The sequence below is a fragment of the Bos javanicus genome, chromosome 12, assembly GCF_032452875.1.
Source record: "Bos javanicus breed banteng chromosome 12, ARS-OSU_banteng_1.0, whole genome shotgun sequence".
NCBI classification, from domain to species: domain Eukaryota; kingdom Metazoa; phylum Chordata; class Mammalia; order Artiodactyla; family Bovidae; genus Bos; species Bos javanicus.
Genome location: NC_083879.1, coordinates 70,424,601 through 70,452,501, shown reverse-complemented (window position 1 = coordinate 70,452,501; position 27,901 = coordinate 70,424,601). Strand labels below are relative to the sequence as shown.

The 27,901-nt window shown below is 41.1% G+C and overlaps 1 protein-coding gene across 1 annotated transcript in view; it reads right to left on the bottom strand.

Annotated features, from left to right (window-relative positions):
• The window catches only part of LOC133258057 (ATP-binding cassette sub-family C member 4-like), a 395,899-nt gene that overhangs the window by 82,998 nt on the left and 285,000 nt on the right, over positions 1-27,901 (bottom strand). The window contains exons 22-27 of the mRNA XM_061434396.1: positions 23,990-24,069; positions 18,627-18,777; positions 9,041-9,160; positions 7,643-7,753; positions 6,586-6,686; positions 5,337-5,528 (exon numbers count right to left, since the gene is read on the bottom strand). Of these exons, the coding sequence (XP_061290380.1) occupies positions 5,337-5,528; positions 6,586-6,686; positions 7,643-7,753; positions 9,041-9,160; positions 18,627-18,777; positions 23,990-24,069 (755 nt within the window). The remainder of the gene's footprint in view (positions 1-5,336; positions 5,529-6,585; positions 6,687-7,642; positions 7,754-9,040; positions 9,161-18,626; positions 18,778-23,989; positions 24,070-27,901) is intronic.

Here is a 27,901-nt window from a genome sequence, read left to right as displayed (position 1 = left end):
CAAAATGTGGTATCACATTCCCAGGACATCTTCCTGGAGGCACAAGAGTTCCTGTCTCCCTGCCTCTCACGTCTGCCCACTCTGGTGCACATGCTCTCACTTCTCAGATTAACCTCACGAAGGCCGGTTCTGTGCCCATTGCTCCACCCCAGGATATCTGACCTCTCCATTCTTCACGTCTATGAGTCAGTTTCCTTGGGGTCACTAGGTAGTTGTGGAGTTGGACATGAAAGTGTGTTATACATCTGATAGTTCACTTAACTGAATACTAGGTGCCTAAGTCTTCATTCACAGAATCAGAGCATCATGTTTTGCTTATGTCCCACTTACTGGAATGACTTTCATATACATTTCCACCTGCTAAAATTCTAACCACAAGTCACTAAAGCCTCTCTTACCTGTGTAATTCCTTGGAAATTCTGTACTTCTCCCCTCATGGGGGTTTGTTTAAACCCTAACAGATGTTATACCATCTTTTAATAAACTTCCATAAAAGTTCTTACAAAGTTAATACAGCCTTTTTCTTATTCTTCAACTGGACTGTATATGTTGACAGTAGGATCTGCATTGGATTTGCCTTTGTATTACCTATGGTGTCCTGTGCAAAAGAGGCTTCTGTAGGGAGCTGAAGTTTTTAACTCAGGCTGGAGAAATGTATGAAAGATCTATTACTATATTGTCTAGGAATGTGATAAGCTGGACAGAGAAACAGACACAGCATAAGGATTCTATAGCCATAAATACAATTGCAAATGGCTAAGCTCATTTTCATGAGATAGTTTATAAGTAAAGCATAAGTGGTTATGGTCATTTTACACCTTATGAAAATGACAGCTATCTTTGTCCAAGCATGTACTGCATGCTGATCTCCATGCTGGGTGTTTTATGTATGTTATGTTGTTTAAGTTGTACAACTACCTTAGAGATTAGGTCCTGTCACCTCCATTTTGCAAAAGAGACGATCAAAGCTTAGTTAGATTAACTAGTCCACCTGAAATAATAAAGTTTTTAAGTGCAAGGATGGGACTCATTCCACATATGTCAAGTTCTTTTCCATTCTGCTGATGGCCTCTTTATCACCTGGTTGGCATGACTCCCTATTATGTCCCTCTGGCTAACTAGAACAGAGAAAGTGGGGAGAGGTGTAACTACAGTTAAAGGAACAGACCTAACATGGAGACCCTATGGCCAGAGAGTTTAAGCAAGTTATGGATACGGGTGACTATAAAGTAGTGGGTGGGACAAGAAGGACAAAATCTCTGAACAAAGAGAATGACTGAGATCAGGTGGGCAGGCTGTAAGCATGAAAAACCAGCACCTACAGATGGGCTGGGGGAGAACCCTGCAGCTAAGTGGGACATAAGGTTTCCCAGGAAACAGGCCAAACAGACCGCAGGCACTGCTTAGGGCAGCAAGACTCATTTTTGATCCCATTAGGTGGTGAAAGAGCTGCACATACACTGCTGTGCAGGGCTGTCTCTGATTCTAGGTCCAGGCAGGACTGAGCCTGTGGGAAATCCCTCCAGTCCCTGCAGGAGGCTGGTGTGGGGAAGGCTGGAGCAGGATGAAAACTGCCTGTAATGAAGACAGACTCACTGAAAAGATGCAAAGAAATGCAGTGGAATCACACAGTCTTAGATTATAATGTAAAGGCATGATTTGCAGAATATAAATATGAATCTGTAGGGTGGTAGGTGATACAGAACTTTCTAGAGTCTCATGCTCAGACACAAGAGGGGTTTGGGTGATTCATGAGCTCAATTTCAAACTGTCAAAGAATGTTTCATGGAAATTATGGGTTATGAGTCATCAAACACTGTCTATGGGAGAGAAAGGACTTTACTAGGAGGTCTTGTTCAAATTTGATGCTGAGTCAAGAAGTCTGGATGAGAATGGGATTCTTCGTCTCTAAGAAGCTCCAGGAGATGCAGGTGCTGTTGACCGTGGCACCACAGTCTGAGTCATGAGGAATTAGGAAGCTGGTAAAGAAAGTGGGACAATTTGGGAGTGGGGAGAGGAGTTGCTGAGGAAAAAAACAAGGAGAAAATGTAGGAAACTAACATATTTGTACATTATATCAAGGTCTAGTAAGCATCTATTAAAATGTATTATCTAAGTAATAACTCTGAGCAAGAAAAAAATATAACAAACCAATATCAATCTACCTCTAGAGCTGAAAAATGCTTTAAAATAGCCTAGGACTCTCTAAAATTATAAATAAACCATCAAATCATCTAAATGAAAAACTCAACCCAGGTTCAATATCTACGCAGGAAGCCTAAGGTGCTATTTACCTCATTTTTTGCTTGCTATTTCTTCTATAAATTAGAAACCAGCATAATACCTATTAATTTTTCCCATTTACCCTAACTTCCAGGAATTGGGACAGCAGAGGAAATGAGGGAGAGAATAAAGCCCAATTTCTGCTGGTCTGGCTCACTCCCAGCAACCTCAGTCAATCAAATCCAACACAAAAGGGTATCCAGGAGTGACGGGGCCTGGGACAAGTGAGCAGGAGAGGAAACCTGAGGATGTACACAGGTGGTGTGAAATCACCTCATGAACATGCTGCCTGTTATAATCTTTAAACACAGAAATGAAACTAATGGTGATACTGTGAGTGGACCATGACACAAATCAAAAGTCAAGTAACTGAAGTTATTAACTCAGTCTCCAGATTCAATCATCCCTCAAACATTTTAGAAGCTCAGATAGTCCTATGATTTGAGAATTTTAAGGTAGAAGAATACAAATATGTTATGTCCCTAAGATATAGATAATTCATATTTGATGTCTTTGGGCAAAATTTAAGACAGGAGCAAATTGACAGAATTATGTTTATGATGAGAAATCTGATGGACATACTTAACTGCTAGTAAGCAAACATCACCTATGGTGATTTTAAGGACAGGATTGCATCATGAGGTACAATTACTATTTTCCCAACCTACACTGAAACTGGAAATACTTAGGAGCAAGCTTTTGCCATGTGACTAACTGAAGCTGCTCTCTGGACTGTAGCCCGCCTGGTTCCTCTGTACATGGGGATTTTCCTGGCAAGAATACTGAACTAGGTTGCCATGTCCTCCTCCAGGCCCTGGATATCATTTGGGCATTAAATTTAATATTCTTTCATGTCACAAGGGCTTCCCAGGTGGCGCTAGTGGTAAAGAATCCTCCTGCCAATGCAAGTAGAGGTAAGAGACCTCTGTTCGATCCCTGGGTTGGGAAGACCCCCTAGAGAAGGAAATGGCAAACCATTCTAGTATTTTTGCCTGGAAAATCCCATGACCAGAGGAGCCTGGAGGGATGCAGTCCATAGCATCACACAGAGTCACAAGGGTATCATTCATTAAATATGGCTATGGTCCACTAGGTGGGTCTGAGGTAGATAGAGATTTAAACAGCAGTTCCTAAAGTATTTAACACATCTAGGAAACTGGTTACTTACAATGAGTTGCCCTGTGTGCATGTTTTGGTTACTGGTTGCACTCATCCATGTATTATTCACTCAACCTCGCAGCCAGCAGTCCCTCAGCACTCTGTGTGCCCTGCAGAACACTTTCTGGGGAACAGAGCTAAAAATAAGATGTTCCCTGATCTTTAGAAGCCTTAGGGTATTCTGGGATATAGACTCAAAATTACAAAGCATGTGACGATGCTTTCTTTTATTTTAATTGTGGTAAAATACATATAACATACACTTTGCCAGTTTAACTATATTTAAATTGACAGCTTAGTCTTAAGTTTTCATATTGTTGTGCAACAAACCTCCAGAATATTTTTTGCCTTTTATTCTTTGTCTTGTAGAACTTAAATTCTATACTCATTAAACAATAACTCCCTACTTCCCATCCTTCTTACCTTGGTGACCATCATTCTACTTTCTGTGTTTAGGAATTTGACTATTCTAGGAACCCCATAAAAGTAGAATTATATAGTATTTTTTTCTTGTGTGTCTGGCATATTTCATTTAGTATGATGTACTCAAGGTTTATCCATGGGTCAGAAATTCCTTCCTTTTTAAGGCTGAATAATATTACATTGTATGGATCAGGGAGAATCTTATTTTTAGCTCTGTTCCTCAGAAAATGGCATTCTGCAGGGCACAGGGAGGGTGCTGAGGGACTGCTGGCTGGGAGAGTGAGTGAGTAACATTTTATTTATCTATTCACCTGTTGATGGATACTTGTACACACGTGTACAATAAATGCTATCTTAAGGGTATACAACATTAGGAGGAATTGCGAAGCAGACACATTAGAATTAACTCAGAAAATGAGGAGGCTTTAACCAGAAGATGACAGAGGGGAAGGGTCTCTGAAGTAGAGAGGGCCGTGTGTGCACATGGGAAGCAGGGAGGATGTGGTACTTTAGGAGAATCTACACACAACCTGAGTGTTGGGGAGTGTGTGAACATGAGGACTTGAGGCTGGAGAGGTAGGTGGGGAAGAGATGCCTACTGCCTTGTCTGTTCTGGTTTAGTCTGTTCTTCAAGACTCTGCCCTGGTCCCAGCTGAGGGCCTCAAGATGCATGGAAAAGGAACATCACTTGCAAACATGGGTGCTGACAGGACCAGGTCACAAGTCTTTCTGCCATCTTCCACCTGGAATCTTCCCTGCTCCTCTTGGTTTGCTTTCATCAACTCTGATTGAGTCTCCGAACTCTGCCTCCATGGAGGGCTCTGGTTTTTCACCCCTGACTGATTCTGGGCTCTTCTCTGGTGGCTCTGAGCTGGCCACACAATCCCTGCTAGAATGGATCTAGGGCTGCCCTATGGTTCCAACAGCAGCTCGCGCAGTCCAGTAAGGATCAGATCTGTGCTTAAGAAAGAAGCAGTCTGTGGGCGCAGGGCAGGAGGATGACAGTCAAGTGTGGGTTAATGGAGGACAAGTCTACGGGAAGGCTGAAAGAACAGAGGAGGAGGCCATAGCTGAAGGGCATCAGAGGAAGAAGAGAAGATTTCAGAAATACAAAGAAGAATGGATGGGGAAAAAAGGAGATATTGGAGAGTTAAGAAACAGTGAGTCAAGGCTGACTTCTCAGAATCCACATGAATAATCAGGTGTCAATATAGTGTCCTGGGTCAGGCTAAGTTATAGTTCAGGAGCTCAGGACCCTCCAACCACCATGAGGGAGTTCACAACACAGGGAAAGAAATACTGGGATCCCCATCCCCTGGTCAGTTTTCAAGAGAGATTCACCTGTGGTGTCACTGATCTAATCTGCACCCATGAAGAACAAAGAGTCTCCCCAACACACACAAGAAAGTCAACAACAGATGTGGCACTAAATCTTCAGCTGACTTTTAAAGAGGCAAATGGCTTAAACAAACCTTTTCTCCTGGTTTAATGTCTGTTGTCAGATCCTTCAATACCAGAGGCCCATCTGAGCTGTACTTGAAGTTCACATCGCTCAAGGCAATCATTCCATTGTTGGGCCAGTCTGGTGGTGGACGAAACTCGAGTTCCCAGGGTGCTTCTTGCTCAAGCTCTGTATATTCTATCACTCTTTCTACTGAAATCATCTGAAACATATATGACATCATGTGGGTTAGGAGCTGAAGGTTTTATTTATGGACGTTCAGAGACTGTAAATAAGGTGTTCTGTTTTTATATCTTTATATCTGCTTTTTTTATGGTTAAGAATATTCCAGGTCTTAGTATCTGTGAAGGACTGAAGTAGGAGTGTGATGACTCCTTTGATGATTTGCAAACTTATTCATCATCCTATAACAGTTTCACTTAGGGCTGCTTCCTTCAGCATTTTATTAAAACTAAAAGAATTAGATAAATGAATGCAAAGATTTTATTTATTCACTTTCCATATCTAAATAAAAAGAATTTTGTCAAAGAAAAGAATATATATGAACACTAATCAGTGGTTATAAAAGGGCCACGTGTTACAGAGGAGTAGAACTGGATGGTCATCAAACCTCATTTTAATAATTTCTCACTTTCTACTCTATTAGAAGAGAGAAATGCAAATATTGCATTTTTATTGTTTTTCTCTCTTTGGGACAATATGCAATACTCAAAGGAGAATATAATTTAAATACTGACCAAGGCCTCCTAAACAAAAATAACTTATCTTTGACAGCACATTCAGAGAGGTGGCTTATTCTACCAAAAAGGAGGGATAGCAGCATACTCAGGTGTTTAACACATACAAGAATAAATGCTAAAATGAGGCAGGGACAGATATCTATCAATTAAACAAAGAACTACAAAATATTGAATTCTTCTTTTACCAATAATGAGCAATTACCAGTTAAGAAACAATAATAAACAACCTCTCCCCAAACTGGTTTATATTCTCTCCAACATTTCAGAACCTCCCTCCTACAGAGACATTTATTACATTTGAAGACAGTTTGTGATGAATAAAAACCTGCTGACATGGCACACATAAGACTGAGTAAAAGATATATTTTTTTACATTAGCTTTAAACAGATGGAGGAGGATATAAAAACCTCTGTAAGCTAGATGTAAAAACAAGTTTTAATATTTTACATAAGAATTCCTTTTACACTTTTTAATGGCAAGAAGTAGTACAAGGTTAAGAATGTTAAGATAAACATCACCATATTCTCAACTTCAACGCTTAGCCTGATGCACCATGGGAACACCACCATGACGTTGAGGGCATAGGACAGTATCAGGCCAAGCTGCCCGACATTCAAAGCTAAATGAGGAAGAAGAGGGGGGAAAAAAGTCAGTCCTGTTTTTGACCTTGAGGCCAGTTCCTTCTATCACTTTATTAAGATAACTCCTTTATAATATTTAAATCATTAACATATAATGACAATATTACTTATGCTTTTACTATCATTTGATTGAGTCCACAATACAATTAAAACCTCCCTCCCCAAAAATTAAAACCACTATGAATTCAGAAAGACTTAAATGAACTTAATCTCAACATTGTCAATATACAGTAGACAATGAGGAATAATGTTATTATTAAGACTTTTGTCATTGTGGTTTCAAGAACAATCAAGCAATGTCACTTTCTATGTCCAATGCAACCATAGTTGGAAACCATGAAAAACAAGGCAATGATTTCTAAAAGCCAGTGCTTTTAAAACTAAAATAAAATTCTCATTGTTCCATATTAAAGACTGTGATTCAATATTATTCTTATAGAATATTTAGGGCTGGTAAATTCATGACATTTACACCAACACGTGCTCATCTGGTACCCAAACAGCGATGAGGATGGTGTCCTTTGCTACAGAGAATATTTCTCATCCTCGTGCACCAAGCACCTACAACCAAGACACCCAAGTAGCCCTAAAGCCAAAATCTAAAGTCCTAACTTGGACAAAAAGCTTTATGGCAAATTTGGTTCTCTCCATCCAACTACTAAACACTACCAGGAAATTTCTAAGGTCAGCTTGCTATCGCTGAGTAGACATCAACTCATTCAAAGAAAGAGAAAAGAATAAAAGGTCCCAACAAGACCAAACGACCTCTCTACATGGGCCACACTGTGGAATCACATGCTGCAAATGCTTTAATACAATTCATTAGAACCAAACTGTACTTGTTAGACAAGGCAGCAAGAGTTTAATATAATAACTATAAATACAGCTATAAATTTTAATCACACCATAAATAGTTATTTACACCCATACTTACTTTGTGAAAGAAGCAGGGACCCAAAGTCAACAAGACAGATGAAGATTAAATAGATGATATCCAGACGCAAAGAGAACCATCGGGTTATAGTCAAAAGCAAGAACCAGGCCTCTGGATTTGTGAACCATAATAAGCATAATGAATAAGTTAGAAAAACCATGTTAACTGCTTTGAACAAGAAAGACCATTTTGCTCAGTTGAGCTACAGAAGATTTTTACACAAAGTAGGGTGGCAAAGTTATACACCCAAGGAACATGAAGGTTCCAAAAAGCTGTTTTGATACCAGATAATATGGGACACAGAAGAATCAAGCCAGGGGCTCTGTGGAACTATATTTAATAACTTGTAATAATTTATGATAGGAAATTATCTGAAAAAAATGCACATATAAAACTGAATCATTTTGCTGTACATCTGAAACTAACATACTACTGTTTATCAACTATACTTCAATAAGAAAAAAATTCAACTCACAGGTTATAAACAGTAATATGATCACAATGGAGAAAATGGAAAAATGGTTTCATTGGTGCATTTCCTACAGTGCTAGGCCTTGACATGAGGCTCATCCTTTCTCAGGAGCAACTGTTCCCAGCTTTCTGACAGCAGAGAGCACAGCTCACACGCTGTTTCCAGCACCTCCACGCTTACTACATGCCCTGCACAGTGTTTATTCTTAGGAGCCAGCGTCTATACAACCATGAGCTAACTGGATCTGCATGTGACTTTCAAAATGCCATTTTATCTTTAAGATACAATAAAGATTGGAGAGATGGGCCAGGATTTTACAGATCTAGAGGGAATTCTGAAATTTCTACTTAGAGAAAAATATTACCAATATTCAGAATATTAACCAAGTGAGTTAAAAATCTGTTAATTAGATAATGATTTACCTCAATGAAATCTGCTGCCCTGCATGCTCTGAAAAGAGAGTTGACAAACAATAGCCTGTGGGCCAAGAATGGCCATCACCTGCTTTTGTAAATAAAGTTTTATTGGAACACAGTCATGTGCTTTTGCTGATATATTATCTTTGCCTGTTTTTGTGTTACAACAGCAAAGTTGATAAGTTACAACAGAGATAGAATGGCACACAAAGTCTAAAATATTTACTATCTATTGTTTGAAAAAAAAAGTATACTGACTTCTGTCCTAAAGGGACAGAAAGCTATAGGACTCCGTGATGGAAGGACAATGGAAGTCAGTCTGGGGAGAAGGGGGAAAAGGGGAGCACAGACGGGGTTCTGAGAGGAAGGGGTGGGGGAGGCAGGTGTGCAAAGGGGAACATGGGGCAGCACAGAGAGAGGTGCTGGCCAGCAAGACCACCTGAGAGGGAGGTCAGGCCTCAGACGACAGCACATCCCATCCTTTGAAATCATCTCCAGAAACTCACAGACCTGAATGCAAGTCCTGGTGTGAGTCGAACAGTTCCTGAAACCTCTGCTCAGCTTTGTACGCCCGGATGGTCCAGAGTCCTTGGAGAGAAGATGCTAAATGGGAAAACACTGGGCTCTGTGCTGGGGAAGCAGAGACAGACACACGACAGACAAAGTCAAGGAGGCTGGCTGCAAAGAAACCCATAGCCTCCCGTGTGCTGTGATTGCACGTTCTGCCAAACAGTGCACTAGAATTCCTGGTTGGGCTGCCTGGGGAGGAAGGGATGATGCCCTTTCTGGAGAGAATTCTCCATGTGCCGCTCAAACTTCTGCTCACGTCAAGCTTTACCTTAACAACCTAGAAATGAAAGATTCTCTTTAAATCTATCTTTGTGCATGCATGTTAAGTCTTTTCAGTTGTGTCTGACTCTTCACGACCCTATGGACTTGCCCACCAGGCTCCTCTGTACAGAGGTTTCTCTAGGCAAGAATACTGGAGTGGGTTGCCATACCCTTTTCCAGGGGATCTTCCCAACCCAAAAATCGAACCCGTGTCTCTTGTGGCTCCTGCAGTGCAGGCTGATTCTTTACCGCTGAGCCACCAGGGAAGCTTGAATCTATCTTTAACCAAATTCAAACCTGACCTAGATTTAGATACTGAAACTCTTTACTAGCTCATTCATCACAATCCTCAAACATGGCCTCTCTCCAAATTCTTCACTGACATCTCTCTGGGTGGAAACTGTTCACAAACTTTTGATTCAATAGCATTTTCTTTGACTGCACTGGATCTTCATTGCGGCATGCAAGCGTTCTTTAGTTGCAGTGCATGGGCTTCCATTATTTTAGATCACAGGCTCTAGAGCTCATGGGCTCAGTAGTTGCAGCACATGGGCTCTCTAGTTGTGGCACACAGGATTAGTTGCCCTGTGACATATATGATCCTAGTTCACCAATCAGGGATCAAGACTAAGTCCCCTGCATTGGGGCAGATTCTTAAATGCTGGATGAGCAGGGTAGTCCCAACTCAATAACATTTTTAAATTTAATTCTCTTTGAGAGTTCTTACCACACTGAATTTTGGTGAGCTATCTGTGTGCTGTCTCCAACTTAGATGAGTAACCTAAGAGCCAGGATAGAGCCAGTACATCCCCTACGCTGAACCAGAGCCAGACATAGGACAGGAGCAAGATGAGTAAGAGGAGCAGACAGTCTGCCATCTCCCCCATCCTGGGACTCTCCCTGCACCTGCACCAGGTGTCTCTGCACGGGTCACAGAACACCTGGTACTGTACCGCTCTTGTGCCCACAGGACTTGCTTAGCCAGGTGTCTCTGAATGGTCTTGACTTCTGCTCTGGGAATCTAATCCAGGTTTTTAAAACTACCTGCTCAATGCTTTTTCTGGCATTTGGAGGTCACTGTGGCATGTGATACTCACATACCTTATAAAACCTAACTGTGCCCTTAGTGATCATTCTCTTTGAGTGACTTCATGTGGGTTTGGGGTCTGGTGTCCCTTCACTGACCATTCATTTCCTGCCATCTTCTCTAAGAGGCCATTGACCACAAGCACCAGGGTTAGGCACCTGCCCATCAGGGAATAGGTGGGCTGCAGGCTGCCAGCCAGGGAGGACCCTTACAGTTCTCATTTCCACCATGAATGAGGCTGTAACCTGCTGCTGTTAGAGGCAGATAGTGAGCCTGTGATCTCTGTCTGGGGTGAGTAATAACTTGTGCTGTATCAGCAGGAAATGCTGACATCACTTTCTTACTTGTACATCTCCTAAAAAGACCTGTTAGTAAAATCTGGGCATTTAGGGGAAGTTAAGGTCGCTTATCTTGCAGGAGGCCTCAAAAATTATATAAAATGATGGGGAAAGAATCAAAGGGGAGAAACTCCAAATTATTTTCAGGTTTTCACTCCTTAGCCTGGCATCCAAATGCCTGTCTGGGTGACAGTTCAGTCATTATCGACATACACACAGGCTCCACGGGGGTGGAGTGGCTGTAGGGGGGCAGGGTATAAATGGGCAAAGACACAGAACTCCTCTTGTGCTTATTATTCCTGGATCTATCATATAAGAAAGGAAGGAGCAGGCTTCCTTCTCTGAGACACTGGAGCTCAGAGAGGGTGGGAAGCCCTGTGCTGGGGGGAGGACAGCCTGGGCTGGGTCCTAGCTGACCATCCACTCAGCCCTGAGTGGGACTCTTTCCTGCCTGGGACATCTGACCAGGAACCTAACTGTTAGGGACCCTCAGCTGTAATATTGCTGTAAGGAAAAAACCTTCTTTGAAACAGGACATGATATAACATTTCCCTTTGTGTCTAATTCAGGCAAAGAGCCTAAAGTGGTTCAATGGTGTTTCTGACCTTCCAAGGACATGTCTGTGGTCTTACTTCAGCATCCACACTGTTCTCTCTCTCCATTCTATTGCATGGCAAGTTGCTTCAATCATGTCTGACTCTGCAATCCTATAGACCGCAGTTCACCAGGCTTCTCTGTCCATGGGATTCCCCAGGCAAGAATACTGGAGAGGATTGCTGTGCCCTCCTCCTGGGGATCTTCCCAACCCAGGGATCAAACCGGCATCTCTTTAGTCTCCTGCATTGGTAGGTGAGTTTGTTACCACTAGCACCACCTGGGAAACCCTTATTCTATTGAGTAACATTTAATTGTATTTATTTTAGCTTTAACTTTACACTTTTAAAATAGCAATATAAACTTTTAACAGCACTTTTAAGGCTGAGCTCATGCTCCAAATAACAAAGGCTAAGAACTCTCTTCAGGCCTTTTCTGCATTCCCAGTAGGTGTCCCAACCAGACCCCAGAACTCAATTATTCTGGAAGCAGGGGGCTCACAGCGATGACACAGGTGAATTCTGGGCCCATCACACTGTCAGGAGGATGTCAAGAGTCCAACTCCAGAGAACACAGAAAACTCACTAGAACCAGGCCGTGATTTCCAGAGCAAATGTGACATCAACACTATTCATCACAAACAAGGCTTCTGAGCAGGAAGTAGGCATGCCTGTCCCCCCAGGGAGAGTCCTGGAACGAACTCTTCAGCATGGCCTCCCTCACCAGGAGATCAAAGTGCAGCTGATTCTCTCCAGCAGGGATGGAGGATGGGGTTGATTTTAGAAACTAGATGTCATCTCAGCCTTGAACACCAGGGAAGAAAACACTCCATCACCTACCTCACCTCATACCCAAGAGTTACAGTGGGCCAGAGGGAATGCTGACCTGTGAAAATCTATCCTGTTTCTTTCAAACCCCACTAGGGGTGAGCAGGATGCCAGAATGAGGGAACCGGAGGGTCTGCAAAGAAAATTAACTAGTACATGAGGAGAGGGGATGTCAAGGCTCTGGTCTTACCTTGCCCAACATAACACCCTTTCCCCCATAAAGACTGAGCCCACGATCCTGAAGCAGACTATAAAACAGCCATGACATCAGTCAGAAGTCATAGACGCATGTAACCTACAGTTTACATGACATACGGCTGTGTCTCCACAACCCTGAGGACACTTGGGGACACATTCCACCTGGACTGCAGATCTTCCCTGGGCTGGGGGCGGGGGCAGGAAACCACATGAAAAAACCCCAGGGTGGCAGCCTTGCTGCAGGTTATCATTCACCTATGTGAGAACTGCCAGTTGTTACTATGTTCTTAATTCCTTCACATTTGGACTTCCCTGGTGGCTCTGTGGATGAGAATCTTGCTGCCAGTGCAGGAGACAAGGGCTCAATCCCTGATCTGGGAAGATCCCACATGCCAAAAAGCAAATAAACTCATGCACAATTATTATTGAGACTGTGCTCTCGAGCCTCAGAGCCACAAATACTGAGCTCACAAGCTAGAAGCCCAAGCCTCATAGAGCCTGTGTCCCCTCAACAAAAGAAGCCATCACAGTAAGAAGCCCCCATACCACAACTAGAGAAAAGCCCACATACCAATGAAGACATAGCACAACCAAAAACAAATAAATAAAAAATTTTAAATAGCCTCATGTTCAAAGTTCTGGTGCCTTTGGTAGTCACTACCAAATACTTTGGGGCTTCCCTGGCAGCTCAGCTGATAAAGAATTTGCCTGCAATGCAAGAGACCATGGTTTAATTCTTGGGTTGTGAAGATCCCCTGGAGAAGGGATAGGCTACCCATTCAAGCGTTCATGGGCTTCTCTGGTGGCTCAAATGGTAAAGAATCCACCTGCAAGGCAGGAAACCTTGATTCAGTCCCTGGGTTGGGAAGATCCCCCGTAGGAGGGCATGGCAACCCACTCCAGTATTCTTGACTGGAATCCCTATGGACAGAGGCGCCTGGTAGCTACAGTCCATGGGGTCACAAAAAGTCAATATGACTGAGCAACTAAGCACAGCACAGCACAGCAAGTTTTTTACAAGCTTCAATTCAAGAAATCCTGAGAGCCCCAGAAGGCAGGTATTAGTATACCTGTGACAGAGGAAAAACCAGACCGAGGAATTAAGAGCACTTCCTGCCCAAGATTAAGTAAATTAACTCACCTAAGTGGTAGAGCTGAGTGTCAGACCCAATTCTGTCTTATTTCCAAGGCTGTGTTTTTAATCACAACAGCAGTGTCTCAGAGGGAGAATAATCAGGTTTAAAGATGTCCATGTGTGACTAAATGCACTTTGCTCCAGACTTTGTTTACCTTCAGAAAACCCTCAAATCTTACTTAGCTAATATCCAACAGCCTTAGCCATTACCATACATCATGCTAAGCACCTTAGGTTGAATAAAGTCCCAGGGAATCCAGCATGAAAATGCCTTAAAACAGCAGACTTGAGGATTCATGATCTGAATAAATGTGGCACATGTGCTAAGCCTCCCTTTACAATGTCCCTGGCAGACATTGCTAGTTGGTCACAGAATCCTTATAGATAGGATTTGATACAGATTCATAATTCAGGCACTGCCAAATGAATAGATTTGGCTAGAGAAACGCAAAGAAGTGCCATCCTGGTTTTGAATTATAGTTATGCTCAGTTCTATAAAAATGAAAAACCATTATGATCAGCTGCAGATTTGTCACTAAGAGGACAAAATTCAACATAATACTCCAGAAAGGTAGGCAGCTTGATCTGAATATAAACCTCAGCATTTTAGCAGTTTTTCAGAACACAGGAATGAAGTAGGCTTATGCTTTCTGGTTACAGCGATCAGATGTCTTTTTCCTGGTGGCTCCAGCAGTGGCCTTAAGATAAACGATTAGTCACTGCATAGAGAAAAAAGTGGTATCATTATTTATGGCACAGACCAACAACCTAGAGAGAGAACATAAATGTTCTAATCAACAGGCCATCTCATTTGGTTACCTGAGGTGTGGAAGAGGGGTATCTGGATTGAATTTACTGTCTAACATTGTTGCAGCCTATGAGGTTGCAAAAAATCCAAATACTCCACAGGGATGGGGCCAAAAAGTTCTCAGACTCTACAGGTGAAATCCTGTACTGCTTTTTGAAAAGGGCCTCAGAAGTTGCCCTTTTCTCCACTTCCATGCGGATGGGAAGTGACCCACGCTCCAGGCAAAAATTTCTGAAAAACATTCCTTCTGGAGCAATCCCTCTTTGAATGGAACTACCTGCTTTGAACAAGACTATTGAATGACTCCATTTGATGACTGACTTCAAATCATAAAATGATTGAAGCCCTGTCTACACAAAAGACTGTATGGAGCTCATCACTTCTATTCTGTTTTCCCAGGTCTTACCATCCTATGGAATCACATCAGCAAAATATCACACACATCTGAACTCTACTGCTCCATAATCCAATCAAACACCTCACAAAACCCAGACCTCATGGGAGTTTAGCTGGTTCTCTTGGCTGAAATTTTCTACAGCATTTATGACACCAAGTGTACTTTATGCAAATACACAGGATGAATGCCTCTCAAGAGTTTATTATTAAAAATGAAACACACACATTTCACCGCCAAAAGTCCTTTGTCTTGATTAACTTAGATTTTTCCACATACTAGATACAGAGAAGAATGAGACTCAATATGTTTTTCTTCTTGGCTGGGTTTGTAGAGTTAAGTTGGTATTAAATTGCAATAAATATCCTTAGTTAAGGTTTCTGACACAAACATCTTCCTTTATTTTCTGTCCTTATACCTTCTTTAAAAATATTTAACAATTCTACTTTCATTATAATTATTTGTTTTAATATTGATGAAATACGTCTGTGCATCAATGATGAGATAAGTTCTGGATTATTTCATCCTCTGTGATTACACTGTGGCTCAGATCATGAACTCCTTACTGCCAAATTCAGACTTAAATTGAAGAAAGTAGGGAAAACCACTAGACCATTCAGGTATGACCTAAATCAAATCCCTTATGATTATACAGTGGACGTGAGAAACAGATTTAAGGGACGAGATCTGATAGAGTGCCTGATGAGCTATGGAATGACGTTCCTGACATTGTACAGGAGACAGTACACCAAGACCATCCCCATGGAAAAGAAATGCAAAAAAGCAAAATAGCTGTCTGGGGAGGGCTTACAAATAGCTGTGAAAAGAAGAGAAGCAAAAAGCAAAGGAGAAAAGGAAAGATATAAGCATCTGAATGCAGAGTTCCAAAGAATAGCAAGGAGAGATAAGAAAGTCTTCCTCCGCGATCAATACAAAGAAATAGAGGAAAACAGCAGAATGGAAAAGACTAGAGATCTCTTCAAGAAAATTAGAGATACCAAGGGAACATTTCATGCAAAGATGGGTTTGATAAAGGACAGAAATGGTATGGACCTAACAGAAGCAGAAGATATTAAGAAGAGGTGACAAGAATACACAGAAGAACTGTACAAAAAAAGCTCTTCACGACCAAGATAATCACAATGCTGTGATCACTCACCTAGAGCCAGACACCTTGGGATGTGAAGTCAAGTGGGCCTTAGAAAGCATCACTACGAACAAAGCTAGTGGAGGTGATGGAATTCCAGTTGAGGTATTTCAAATCCTGAAAGATGATGCTGTGAAAGTGCTGCACTCAATATGCCAGCAAATTCGGAAAACTCAGCAGTGGCCACAGGACTGGAAAAGGTCAGTTTTCCTTCCAATCCCAAAGAAAGGCAATGCCAAAGAATGCTCAAACTACCACACAATTGCACTCATCTCACACACTAGTAAAGTAATGCTCAAAATTCTTCAAGCTAGGCTTCAGCAATATGTGAACTGTGAACTTCCAGATGTTCAAGCTGGTTTTAGAAAAGGCAGAGGAACCAGAGATCAAATTGCCAACATCTGGTGGATCATCGAAAAAGCAAGAGAATTCCAGAAAAACATCTATTTCTGTTTTATTGATTATGCCAAAGCCTTTGACTGTGTGGATCACAATAAACTGTGGAAAATTCTGAAAGAGATGGGAATACCAGACCACCTGACCTGCCTCTTGAGAAACCTGTATGCAGGTCAGGAAGCAACAGTTAGAACTGGACATGGAACAACAGACTGGTTCCAAATAGGAAAAGGAGTACATCAAGGCTGAATATTGTCACCCTGCTTATTTAACTTATATGCAGAGTACATCATGAGAAGTGCTGGGCTGGATGAAGCACAAGCTGGAATCAAGATTGCCAGGAGAAATATCAATAACCTCAGATATGCAGATGATACCACCCTTATGGCAGAAAGTGAATAGGAACTAAAAAGCTTCTTGATGAAACTGAAAGAGGAGAGTGAAAATGTTGGCATAAAGCTCAACATTCAGAAAACGAAGATCATGTCATCTGGCCCCATCACTTCATGAGAAATAGATGGGGAAACAGTGGAAACAGTGTCAGACTTTATTTTGGGGGCTCCAAAATCACTGTAGATGGTGATTGTAGCCATGAAATTAAAAGACGCTTACTCCTTGGAAGGAAAGTTATTCCAGGACCAACCTAGATAGCATATTCAAAAGCGGGGACATTACTTTGCCAACAAAGGTCCATCTAGTCAAGGCTGTTTTTCCAGTGGTCATGTATGGATGTGAGAGTTGGACTGTGAAGAAAGCTGAGCACTGAAGAATTGATGCTTTTGAACTGTGGTGTTGGAAAAAACTCTTGAGAGTCCCTTGGACTGCAAGGAGATCCAACCAGCCCATTCTAAGGGAGATCAGTCCTGGGTGTTCTTTGGAAGGAATGATGCTAAAGCTGAAACTCCAATACTTTGGACACCTCATGCGAAGAGTTGACTCATTGGAAAAGACTCTGATGCTGGGAGGGATTGGCGGCAGAAGGAGAAGGGGATGACAGAGGATGAGATGGCTGGATGGCATCACCGACTCGATGGACGTGAGTTTGAGTGAACTCCGGGAGTTGGTGATGGACTGGGAGGCCTGGTGTGCTGTAATTCATGGGGTCGCAAGAGTCGGACACGACTGCGTGACTGAACTGAACTGATAACCTGAAGAATAGAATGATTAATCATAAAATAATGTTCCTCATTATTCTAAAACTAGGAAGCTGAATGGAGTTATAAACTAAAAGTCTACTAAACAGATCCTCATCTTGGGTCCTCCTGAAGGGATTATTTCCAGCACCATTTATATGAACAGCCTTGGGGAGGGCTGACTACAGTGTGACATCAGCTCAAATACTGGTGATGATAAAGAGCAAACCTGGAAATAACAGGGCTTATCTTTTCAATACATTTAACAACTACAACTTAATTACCATCTTAGGAGTATGTGAAAGAATGTATTTTCTAAAACTATCACCTCTGACATATGAGTACATTTCCTGATGCTTCCTTTCCTTTTCTTAATATTTGCCTTTCCTTGTCATTTCTAGTAACTTTAAGGGAAGAAAAATTCCCTATTTTCCTTCTACAATAGTACCAACATGATGAAACATATAATTTTTTGGAACACTGTTTACTGGGTGGCTGTTCTGTGTTCAGAAGGATGTCATGAACAAGACAGAAATGGCCCCTGTCCACATTTGTCCTTGTGCTAAAATGCAAAGCTGCAGGTGACCTGCTACCAGCTTAACTTGGCTTAAGGGTCACACTGACTCACAGGGCCCATAATATATAATTACCTAATGCTGACTTAGGAGAAGGAAATGACAACCCACTCCAGTATTCTTGCCTGGAGAATCCCAGGGACGGGGGAGCCTGGTGGGCTGCTGTCTATGGGGTCGTACAGAGTCGGACACGACTGAAGTGACTTAGCAGTAGCAGTAGACTGTCATGCGGAGAAGGCAATGGCAACCCATTCCAGTACTCTTGCCTGGAAAAATCCCATGGACAGAGGAGCCTGCTAGGCTGCAATCCATGGGGTCGCTAAGAGTTGGACACGACTGAGCGACTTCACTTTCACTTTTCACTTTCATGCATTGGAGAAGGAAATGACAACCCACTCCAGTATTCTTGCCTGGAGAATCCCAGGAACAGGGGAGCCTGGTCGGCTGCCATCTATGGGGTCGCAAAGAGTCGGACACAACTGAAGCGACTTAGCAGCAGCAGCAGCAACGCTGACTTAGGGAGAAATTTTTTTAAAAAAGATATAGTCTGCAGGTTTTCAGGGGTGTGGTTAATTATGGTATAAATGCAGCCAACCTGCATTGCCATCCCAACCTGAGAGTCCCAGTACTCACTTGAACATTCCAGGCGTTTCACATCTCGTGACGTCTCTAAGAAATACCGCCGAAGAAAAAAGAAAATGACGCCAAGGGGAATCACAGGTATAGCAATCCAAGGAATCACCACCACCACCACAACCACCACACCAATCACTTGTAGAAATGTCTAGAAGAGTGAAAAATAGATGTAGGAGCCTCTTTGTCAAGGACTCTTTTCAAAAATAAACTTTAATAGACTATTTTATTGTGATTAAACTTCTTTTCCTGAAAGATGTATTGAAATAGTAGAGAAAGCTTTGCCATCCAAACAAATAAAATTATAGGTGGTTCTAATGATATTTATTGCAAGATTATGTGTGTGTGCTCAGTTGCTTAGTTGTGTCTGACTCTTTGTGATTGCATGAACTGCAGCCCTCCAGGCACCTCTCTCCATGGAATTTTCCAAGCAAGAGTACTGGAGTGGGTTGCCATTTCCTCCTCCAGGGGATCTTCCCTACCTAAGAATCAAATGGGCCTCCTGCATCTCCTACATTGCCAGGCGAATTCTTTACCACTAGCCACCTGGGAAGCTTTATTACATGATTGCTGTGTGCCCAAAACCTTAAGAATCTTCTAGGTATTAGCTCTTTTAATACACTTTGTAGTCTATAAGGTAGGAATTACTAATTTTAATAGATAAGAGAATATTTGACGTTCAGAGAGACTAGGACTCGAACCCTAAAGTATCATGAGTCAGTAGGTATTACTAGAGATGAATGAGCAGGCATCACAGATAAGGAAACCGGAAGCCTCAGTTACCCAGGTAAGGATAAAGAAGTGGTTAATTACAAAGTTAGTGTCCAGTAAAGGAGGAAAAGATGCAAATGCGACTTTTAAAGTGGAAATTTTTTCTTTGCTGGTTTTCTATCCATAGTTAACATTTACTGAGTGCTGACTCCGTACAGGGCTACACATTTAATACTTGACATGTATTAGCTTATTACTTCTCACAATAGCCCAATCAAGTACTAGTATTATTTCATTTTACAGATGGAAACACTGAGGCACAGGGAAAGGAAAAGGAGCTTGATGGAAACAAAGCCTGAGCCATGGAGCCAGAGAGTCTACATCATGAGCCATTAGGACATACTTAAGCTTGTTCCCAACATACCACCAACTATTTATTGTCCAGGAAAATTATTTTTACTTATTTGAGCCTCCTAATTTATCTTAAATTTTTCTTCTAAATACCTTATTTAAGGAATTTCAGAGCTCATCAGCATGCCCAATAAAGAACAGACAAAAGAAGAGAAATGTGATAAAACCAGTTTTTGGTATTTCCTAGAAATCTGGGGAAGAATTTTCATAATAAACAACTTTAAATCATGAATAGTTTTTTTTGTTTGTTTGTTTGTTTTATCCTCTGGATATACATTAAATTTTTTAACATTATGATAAAGATGACTATTTTAAGGAGTAGTGATTATAACAACAGGGGGTGCCATTTACCAGGTGTTTACTCTATGCACAGCACTGTGGTAAGAGTTCCATAATCATTCACTTGAGCATCACATCGTTCCATGAGGTGATTTTATCTTGGGAAATGATCTTGGTCTACAAACACAGCAGGTAGAATAGAAGCCCAAATCATTGATTGATGCTGATTTAGACATACATATTTATCAGGAAAAGTATGATACCCTGGTGAAAAGTTTCAGGTGATAGGAATGCAACCAGCACTTAGTATCTATGTGTAGTATCTATCTTAGTATCTAGCCTGCTATGAAAAGGGGTCAAAAGTTGAGGATATGCAGATTCACAGAGTTTGGGCCAATGCCTCCAGAGTTTATGATCTCAGATGGATACAATTCCATGGTGATCTGCACAAGGCACTGGGGAAACACAGGGAAGAACATGGGAATCCTTTATTGAAACTTTGAAGAAGAGATTAACAACTGAATTTCACAGGCCAGAGAAACAGAGAATGACATGAATAATTTGGGGTAGCAATCACAATTCCTGGAAATTTTGACCAAAAGGGAGCTGGGCTGGGAAGGTCAAATGGCTTGTCCAAGTTAGCACCAGGTGTTCTGTGTCCTCTTAGAACCAGCACCCCTGCTCACCAACCCAGGGCCTCCACACTTTGTTGCCCAGGGCAGCTGTTCCCAGCATGTCTTTGGTGGATGCATTAGCAGAGTAATGCCTATATCACAGAGACTTGGGTTATCATTTCACAGCTCTTCCATATAAGTTTTCTCAGATGATCTTCACAACCATTTGTGAATGAGAAAAGCAAGAACTTTCATTTCCATTTATAGGTAAGAAAATGATAAGCTAGGAGGGTAAGCAGTTGTCCTAAATTTTCCCAGGAAGGTACTGCAGGTCATGAAGAAAGACAGGAATAATCTGTACTCTGGGAATCTCAGAGACACAGTTGTTTGCAGGGAAGCCTGAAAGGAGAAGGAAATATCCAGAACTGTGACTCTGTGTCCAGGAGCCCTTGTGAATCAAACTGCATTATTTGAATAGAGACATTTGCTTTTCCTGTTTCTTCCCATCTGCTGTGGTGTCAATATAAAATTCAGAGTGAAAAGCATGGAATCTGAAGGAACAAATTTCAATCATAAGTGGAAAAATATAGGTCTGTCTAACCTCCCTTCTATTATATTTTCAGTTGAACAATTTCTTACAGCCATAGGATTAACTAATGCATCACACCTTGCTATACCTTTTTCTCATGGGGAGGGGTCCTTCCTTCTGTGTGTGATCTTAAGTCAAGTCACTAGGTTTGCCATCAGTAGTTGTCAGGAAAAAAGATCTGAAACGTCAATTATAAAAAATCCAAATTACAGCTTTTTCATAGACACATTATTTTATTGGACAATATTCACCAGTTTCAACAGCCTGGCTCTCCCCAGGTGAGGGCCTTTTATGACCAACCCAGCATGGCAGATAACCTAGGAAGAAGAGGTAAGATCAAAATGAAGGGCTCCACCTGAGCTGTGCCAATACTTTTTCCCTGAGTCCCTATTAAAAACTTGTAACTGTTGCTCTCAAAAGCTCCTAAATTAGGTCCTTCAGATTTCATGCTCCTTAATTCTGAAGCAATTCAAATAGGCTTTTTATAAGAGCTTTATTTCTATTTACAAGTCATACCCTATACAGCCTTATAGTGGATATTGGGCTTTCCTTGTGGCTCAGCTGGTAAAGAATCTGCCTGCAATGTGGGATACCTGGGTTCAGTCCCTGGGTTGGGAAGATTCTCTGGAGAAGGGAAAGGCTACCCACTCCAGTATTCTAGCCTGGAGAATTCCATTTACTGTATAGTCCACAGGGTCACAGAGAATTGGACACAACTGAGCAACTTTCACTTTCATAGTGGATTTTACATATTATATTATATTAACATATATACAATGCATGAGTTTATATTTAAATTTATTTATGAATGTATGAATCTTTTATTGCCAGCTGTCTCAAACTGTTAACAGAAGCTGTAGAAGACAAAAATAGTATCCAAGCAAAAAGTCAACACTCTGAAGAGGGAGGGAGCAGATTTCTGTGTGAGACAGAGATCCCTTCCTTGAAGCCAGTCTCATTTCTTTCTTCCACATTCTCAGGAATTTTATTGAGCCTAATCCTAGCTACACACACAATTCTCCCCATCTGATTGGATTTCAGACCCATCTGATGGCCCATATTACCATGGCCAGTGCTTCTGTACTTCTGTCTCACCATGGCACAAAGACAATGATATGTGTACAACAAGAAACATGTCGACCCAGAAGAAGCGACCCAAGTCCTGATGCTCCAGGAAATAAGGGGAATCATTATTTTGATATGCTTATTTCCCACTGGGAGCACACCAGTTGGGAATTCTATCAGAAGTCATGAATCCACATGAATAAATAGAAATAATCTTTTGGATGACTCTTTCACTTGAGAGTACATGGTCATTTTTCACAATTCAGATAAATATTTAATTTGCAGAATATGATAAATACACCTAGAGGAGAAATTCCATTAGCTTGATATTGTGCTGAGATGGGGTTTAGTGTTAACATTCTTGAATATTAATAGGGAGGGCAAGACTCTATACAAGCTGGAATCAAGATTGCAGGAGAAATATCAACAACCTCAGATATGCAGATGATACCACCCTAATGGCATAAACAGAAGAGAAACTAAAGAGCCTCTTGATGAATGTGAAAGAGGAGAGTGAAAAAGATGTCTTAAAACTCAATATTCAAAAAACAATCATGGAATCTAGTCCTAACACTTCATGGCAAATAGAAGAGGGAAAAGAGGAAGCAGTAACAAGACTTTATTTTCTTGGGCTCCAAAATCACTGCAGACAGTGACTTCAGCCACAAAATTAAAAGACGTTTGCTCCTTGGAAGAAAAGCTATGACTAACCTAGCCAGCACATTAAAAAGCAAAGACATCACTTTGCCGACAAAGATCTATGTAGTCAAATCTATGGTTTTTCCAGTAGTCACGTATGGATGTAAGAGTTGGACCATAAAGCAGCCTGAGCACTGAAGAATTGATGCCTTTGAATTGCAGCATTGGAGAAGGCTCTTGAGAGTCCCTTGGACTGCAAGGGGATCAAATTAGTCAATCTTAAAGGCAATCAACCCTGAATGTTCATTGGAAGGACTGATGCTGAAGCTGAAGCTCAAAAACTTTAGCCACCTAATGCAAAGAGCCAACTCATTGGAAAAGATCCTGATGCTGGGAAAGATTGAAGACAGGAGGAGAAGGGAGTGACAGAAGATGAGATGGTTTGAAGGTATCACCAACTCAATGGACATAAGCTTGAGCAAACTATGGGAGATAGTGAAGGACAAGGAAACCTGGTGTGCTGCAGTCCATGGGGTTGCAAAGAGTCAGACAAAACTTAGTGAGTGAACAACAATGATTGTTTCTGTTCAAGTATTATTGGTTACCTTATTATTATTAATCTTTTCTTTGTAACACATGCTTTATTAGAAAAAAAGGTGAAGTATATATTTGTCTTTTATGGTAATACAATACACAATTTAGTTCATCTTGGCTATCTTTTCATGAGAGGTGCTTGTTTCTATTATGAAATATGCTTACAGTAAAGGGAATCCATACCAGACACCTGGGAGGCAGAGGGAGAACCACTTACCCAGCATGTGCTGCTTCAGACCAACCCTGACATGACAGAGTAGCCATTCCTGTCCCAGGTGTTACTAATGTTAATTCAGCCTCCCAATCACAGCCACACCTTTCTCTCACAAACATGGCTTTTATTTAAGATTAAAGGACACATCACCAGGCTGAAAGGCCCACCCTCAATCCCTGTTAAAAGGCCTTGAGAAACAGGCTCTCTGTTCTTCCCTGTGAGAACTCTGACAGGACTGATACATTACCTGGAAGAACTTTTGAAATGATGAAGGCAGCACATCATCCATATACCCAATGTCTTTGGAGAAACGATTTAAAATTCTTCCTGTAAGAACAGGATATGAGAAATTACTCTTTGACCCAGACAGGCCCTTTAAGACAAACAATTCATGACCAAATAAAATAATATTTTAAATGCATATTTAATATATTTCAGAGTCATATGAAATAAGCTGTGTCAGTGGTAAAGAAGGAGAAAATAGGATAATACCTAAAAAGAAACAAAAATACCACCAAATAGAAGTTGGTGGGATTGAAATTAGCCCTTGGTTTTTAAAAGAATGGTGGGCTGAGGGCAGGGAATCTTGTGGAAGGGTTGATGGATTTTAGTATGTTCCCTCCTTTTAGATCCATCCCATCTAAGGCTTCATTCCAAGTGCTTCTTATCATTGATTTTATTTGCCTTCTCAAAATCCACTAAAACAGTATATCCTAAATGCTGCAGAATTGGAAGATGAGAATTTCTAATATCTACTGCTTTTAATGATTTAATTCAAACAACCCTGAAGCTACACAAATACATATATACACACAATCAATTTTGGTATATCCAGGGAAATGTGTTTATCTACCCTGGGAAATGTGTTTATCTACCCCTCTGAGCTTCATTTGTAATTGAAGCTTCAGGAAGCCAGCCTGCAGATGAGATGTGGGACCTCTACCTGCTCTTCCTGACCTCAGTCACAGATGACTTCCTCCCAAGGCCCTTCACATCAACCCACAACAGGACGGTGAATGAGCAGCATTTGGGGCTGAGTTTCAACTTCTGCTGGGATGTGAGGCTCTTCTGTTGTCCACAGGGTGTCTGGCTCACTGGAAGCACAGGGTGTGCCCACACCAGGAACTGGAGTCACTGGAGGCTTTCACCCTTGGCCAGGCCAGCATTACAGACTGGGCCTCAAATTTCCCTACTCAGACTTAGGAAATACAGATGCAAAAACTGTCTTTTAGTGACACCTTTGGCAGATCTGGTGACAACTCTTCTGATATTGTAAGAATGCCTGTTTTAGAGGGTGATTCTCAGGATTAAATAGGCTCTTGCAGGTGAAAGAACCCAGCCACGATGCCAGGTGAGTTACCGGGCACTCAACCACCAAGGTGAGATGATGATTCTGACCCCCAGGTTCTGCAGCATTACGTCTCCTGGGAAAGTCCACCAGGCGATGCAGGAGGTCCACTTGGTAAAATGCAGATTCTGACTCAGGAGGGCTGGGGGAGTTAGAGAGTCTGCATTTCCACCAAGCTGCTGCATGACAACCTTTCTGCTGTTTCCCACACCACACTTCGAGGGGCAAGAGGTTGGGTTATTTAATCAGTTCTGCTTTAGGAACATTAAAATCAAATGGGTTATTTTTCAAATATTCTAGATAATTTTGCTACCTACCTAGTCTTCTTTTTTTTTTTTTTTTTAAGATTTATTTATTTATTTCATTTTTGGCTGTGCTGGATCTCCATTGCTGCACATGGGCTTTCTCTAGTTGCAGCACGGTGGTTTCTCTTGTTGCTGAGCATGGGCGTTAGGCACACAGGCTTCAGGATTTGTGGTGCATGGACTTGGCTGCCCTATGGCATGCAGAATCTTCCCAGACCAGGGATCAAACCAGTTATCCCTGCATTGTCAGGTGTATTCTTAACCACTAGACCACCAGGGAAGCCCTGAATGGTCATTTTTTAACTTCTCAAAGTAATAATACCAAAAACAAGGAAAATGTACGTCAAAAATGTTAAAGATACAGTTTACATGCATATGGTTTCATCAGTGGAAGAGTACAACTATTTAACATAGGCAGAATTTGGAAACCCTGTAAATACAATTCAGCTTAAAAAGTGTTTAAGGTAATGATGGAATTTTATGAAAGATGAAAAGGCTACCCAGAGATGAACAGTACATGAAAACACCCCTTTACTTTTCACCAGATGTAGGTGACTTAAGGTCTGAGAGACAGGATTAGCAAAGTTTGTAGAATACAAGAAAAACAAAACCAATGAGAAAAACCATCTCTCCACATAGCAACTACAAAAACTGAACTAAATACCAAATATCATAATAAAAAAAAAAAACTAAACTCTAATCAGCAATGAGCTGAGTGCAGAAAATGTGAGGTCAGCAAGTTTAACAGTTACTTCTTGCACTAAGAAACATTAAGAGAACAGATAATGATAAACCCACAGCAAACATTATCCTCAAAGGTGAAAAATTGAAAGCATTTCCCCTAAAGTCAGGAACAAGACAAGGATGCCCACTCTCACCATTACTATTCAACATAGTTTTGGAAGTTTTAGCCACAGCAATCAGAGAAGAAAAAGAAATAAAAGGAATACAGATTGGAAAGAAGAAGTACAATTCTCAATATTTGCAGATGACATGATCCTCTATATAGAAAATGCTAAAGACACCACCAGAAAATTACTAGAGCTAATCAATTAATATAGTAAAGTTGCAGGATATAAAAATCAACACACAGAAATCCCTTGCATTCCTATATACTAGTAATTAGAAAACAGAAAGAAAAATTAAGGAAACAATTCCATTCACCATTGCAACGAAAAGAATAAAATACTTAGGAATATATCTACCTAAAGAAACAAAAGACCTATATAGAGAAAACTATAAAACACTGGTGAAAGAAATCAAAAAGGACACAAATAGATGGAGAAATATACCATGTTTATGGATCAAAAGAATCAATATAGTGAAAATGAGTATACTACCCAAAGCAATCTACAGATTCAATGTAATCCCTATCAAGCTACCAATGGTATTTTTCAGAGAACTAGAACAAATAATTTCACAATTTGTATGGAAATACAAAACGCCTCAAATAGCCAAAGCAATCTTGAGAAAGAAGAATGGAAGTGGAGGAATCAACCTACCTGACTTCAGGCTCTACTGCAAAGCCACAGTTATCAAGACAGTATGGTACCAGCACAAAGACAGATACATAGATCAATGGAACAAAATAGAAAGCCCAGAGATAAATCCACACACCTATGGACACCTTATCTTTGACAAAGGAGGAAAGAATATACAATGGAGAAAAGACAATCTCTTTAACAAGTGGTGCTGGTAAAACTTGTCAACCACTTGTAAAAGAATGAAACTAGAACACTTTCTAATACCGTACACAAAAATAAACTCAAAATGGATTAAAGATCTAAATGTAAGGCCAGAAACTATAAAACTCCTAGAGGAAAACATAGGCAAAACACTCTCTGATATAAATTATAGCAGGATCCTCTATGACCCACCTCCCAGAGTAATGGAAATAAAAGCAAAAATAAAAAATGGGACTTAATTAAACTTAAAAGCTTTTGCACAATGAAGGAAACCATAAGCAAGGTGAAAAGACAGCCTTCAGAATGGGAGAAAATAATAGCAAATGAAGCAACAGACAAAGAATTAATCTCAAAAATGTACAAGCAACCCCTGCAGCTCAATTCCAGAAAAATAAATGACTAAACAGACATTTCTCCAAAGAAGACATACAGATGGGTAACAAACACATGAAAAGATGCTTAACATCACTCATTATCAGAGAAATGCAAATCAGAACCACAATAAGGTACCATCTCACGCCGGTCAGAATTCAGTTCAGTTCAGTCGCTCAGTCGTGTCCGACTCTTTGTGACCCCATGAATCGCAGCACGCCAGGCCTCCCTGTCCATTACCAACTCCAGAAGTTCACTCAGACTCACTTCCATCGAGTCAGTGATGCCATCCAGCCATCTCATCCTCTGTCGTCCCCTCCTCCTCCTATTCCCAATCCCTCCCAGCATCAGAGTCTTTGCCAATGAGTCAACTCTTCGCATGAGGTGGCCAAAGTACTGGAGTTTCAGCTTTAGCATCATTCCTTCCAAAGAGCACCCAGGGCTGATCT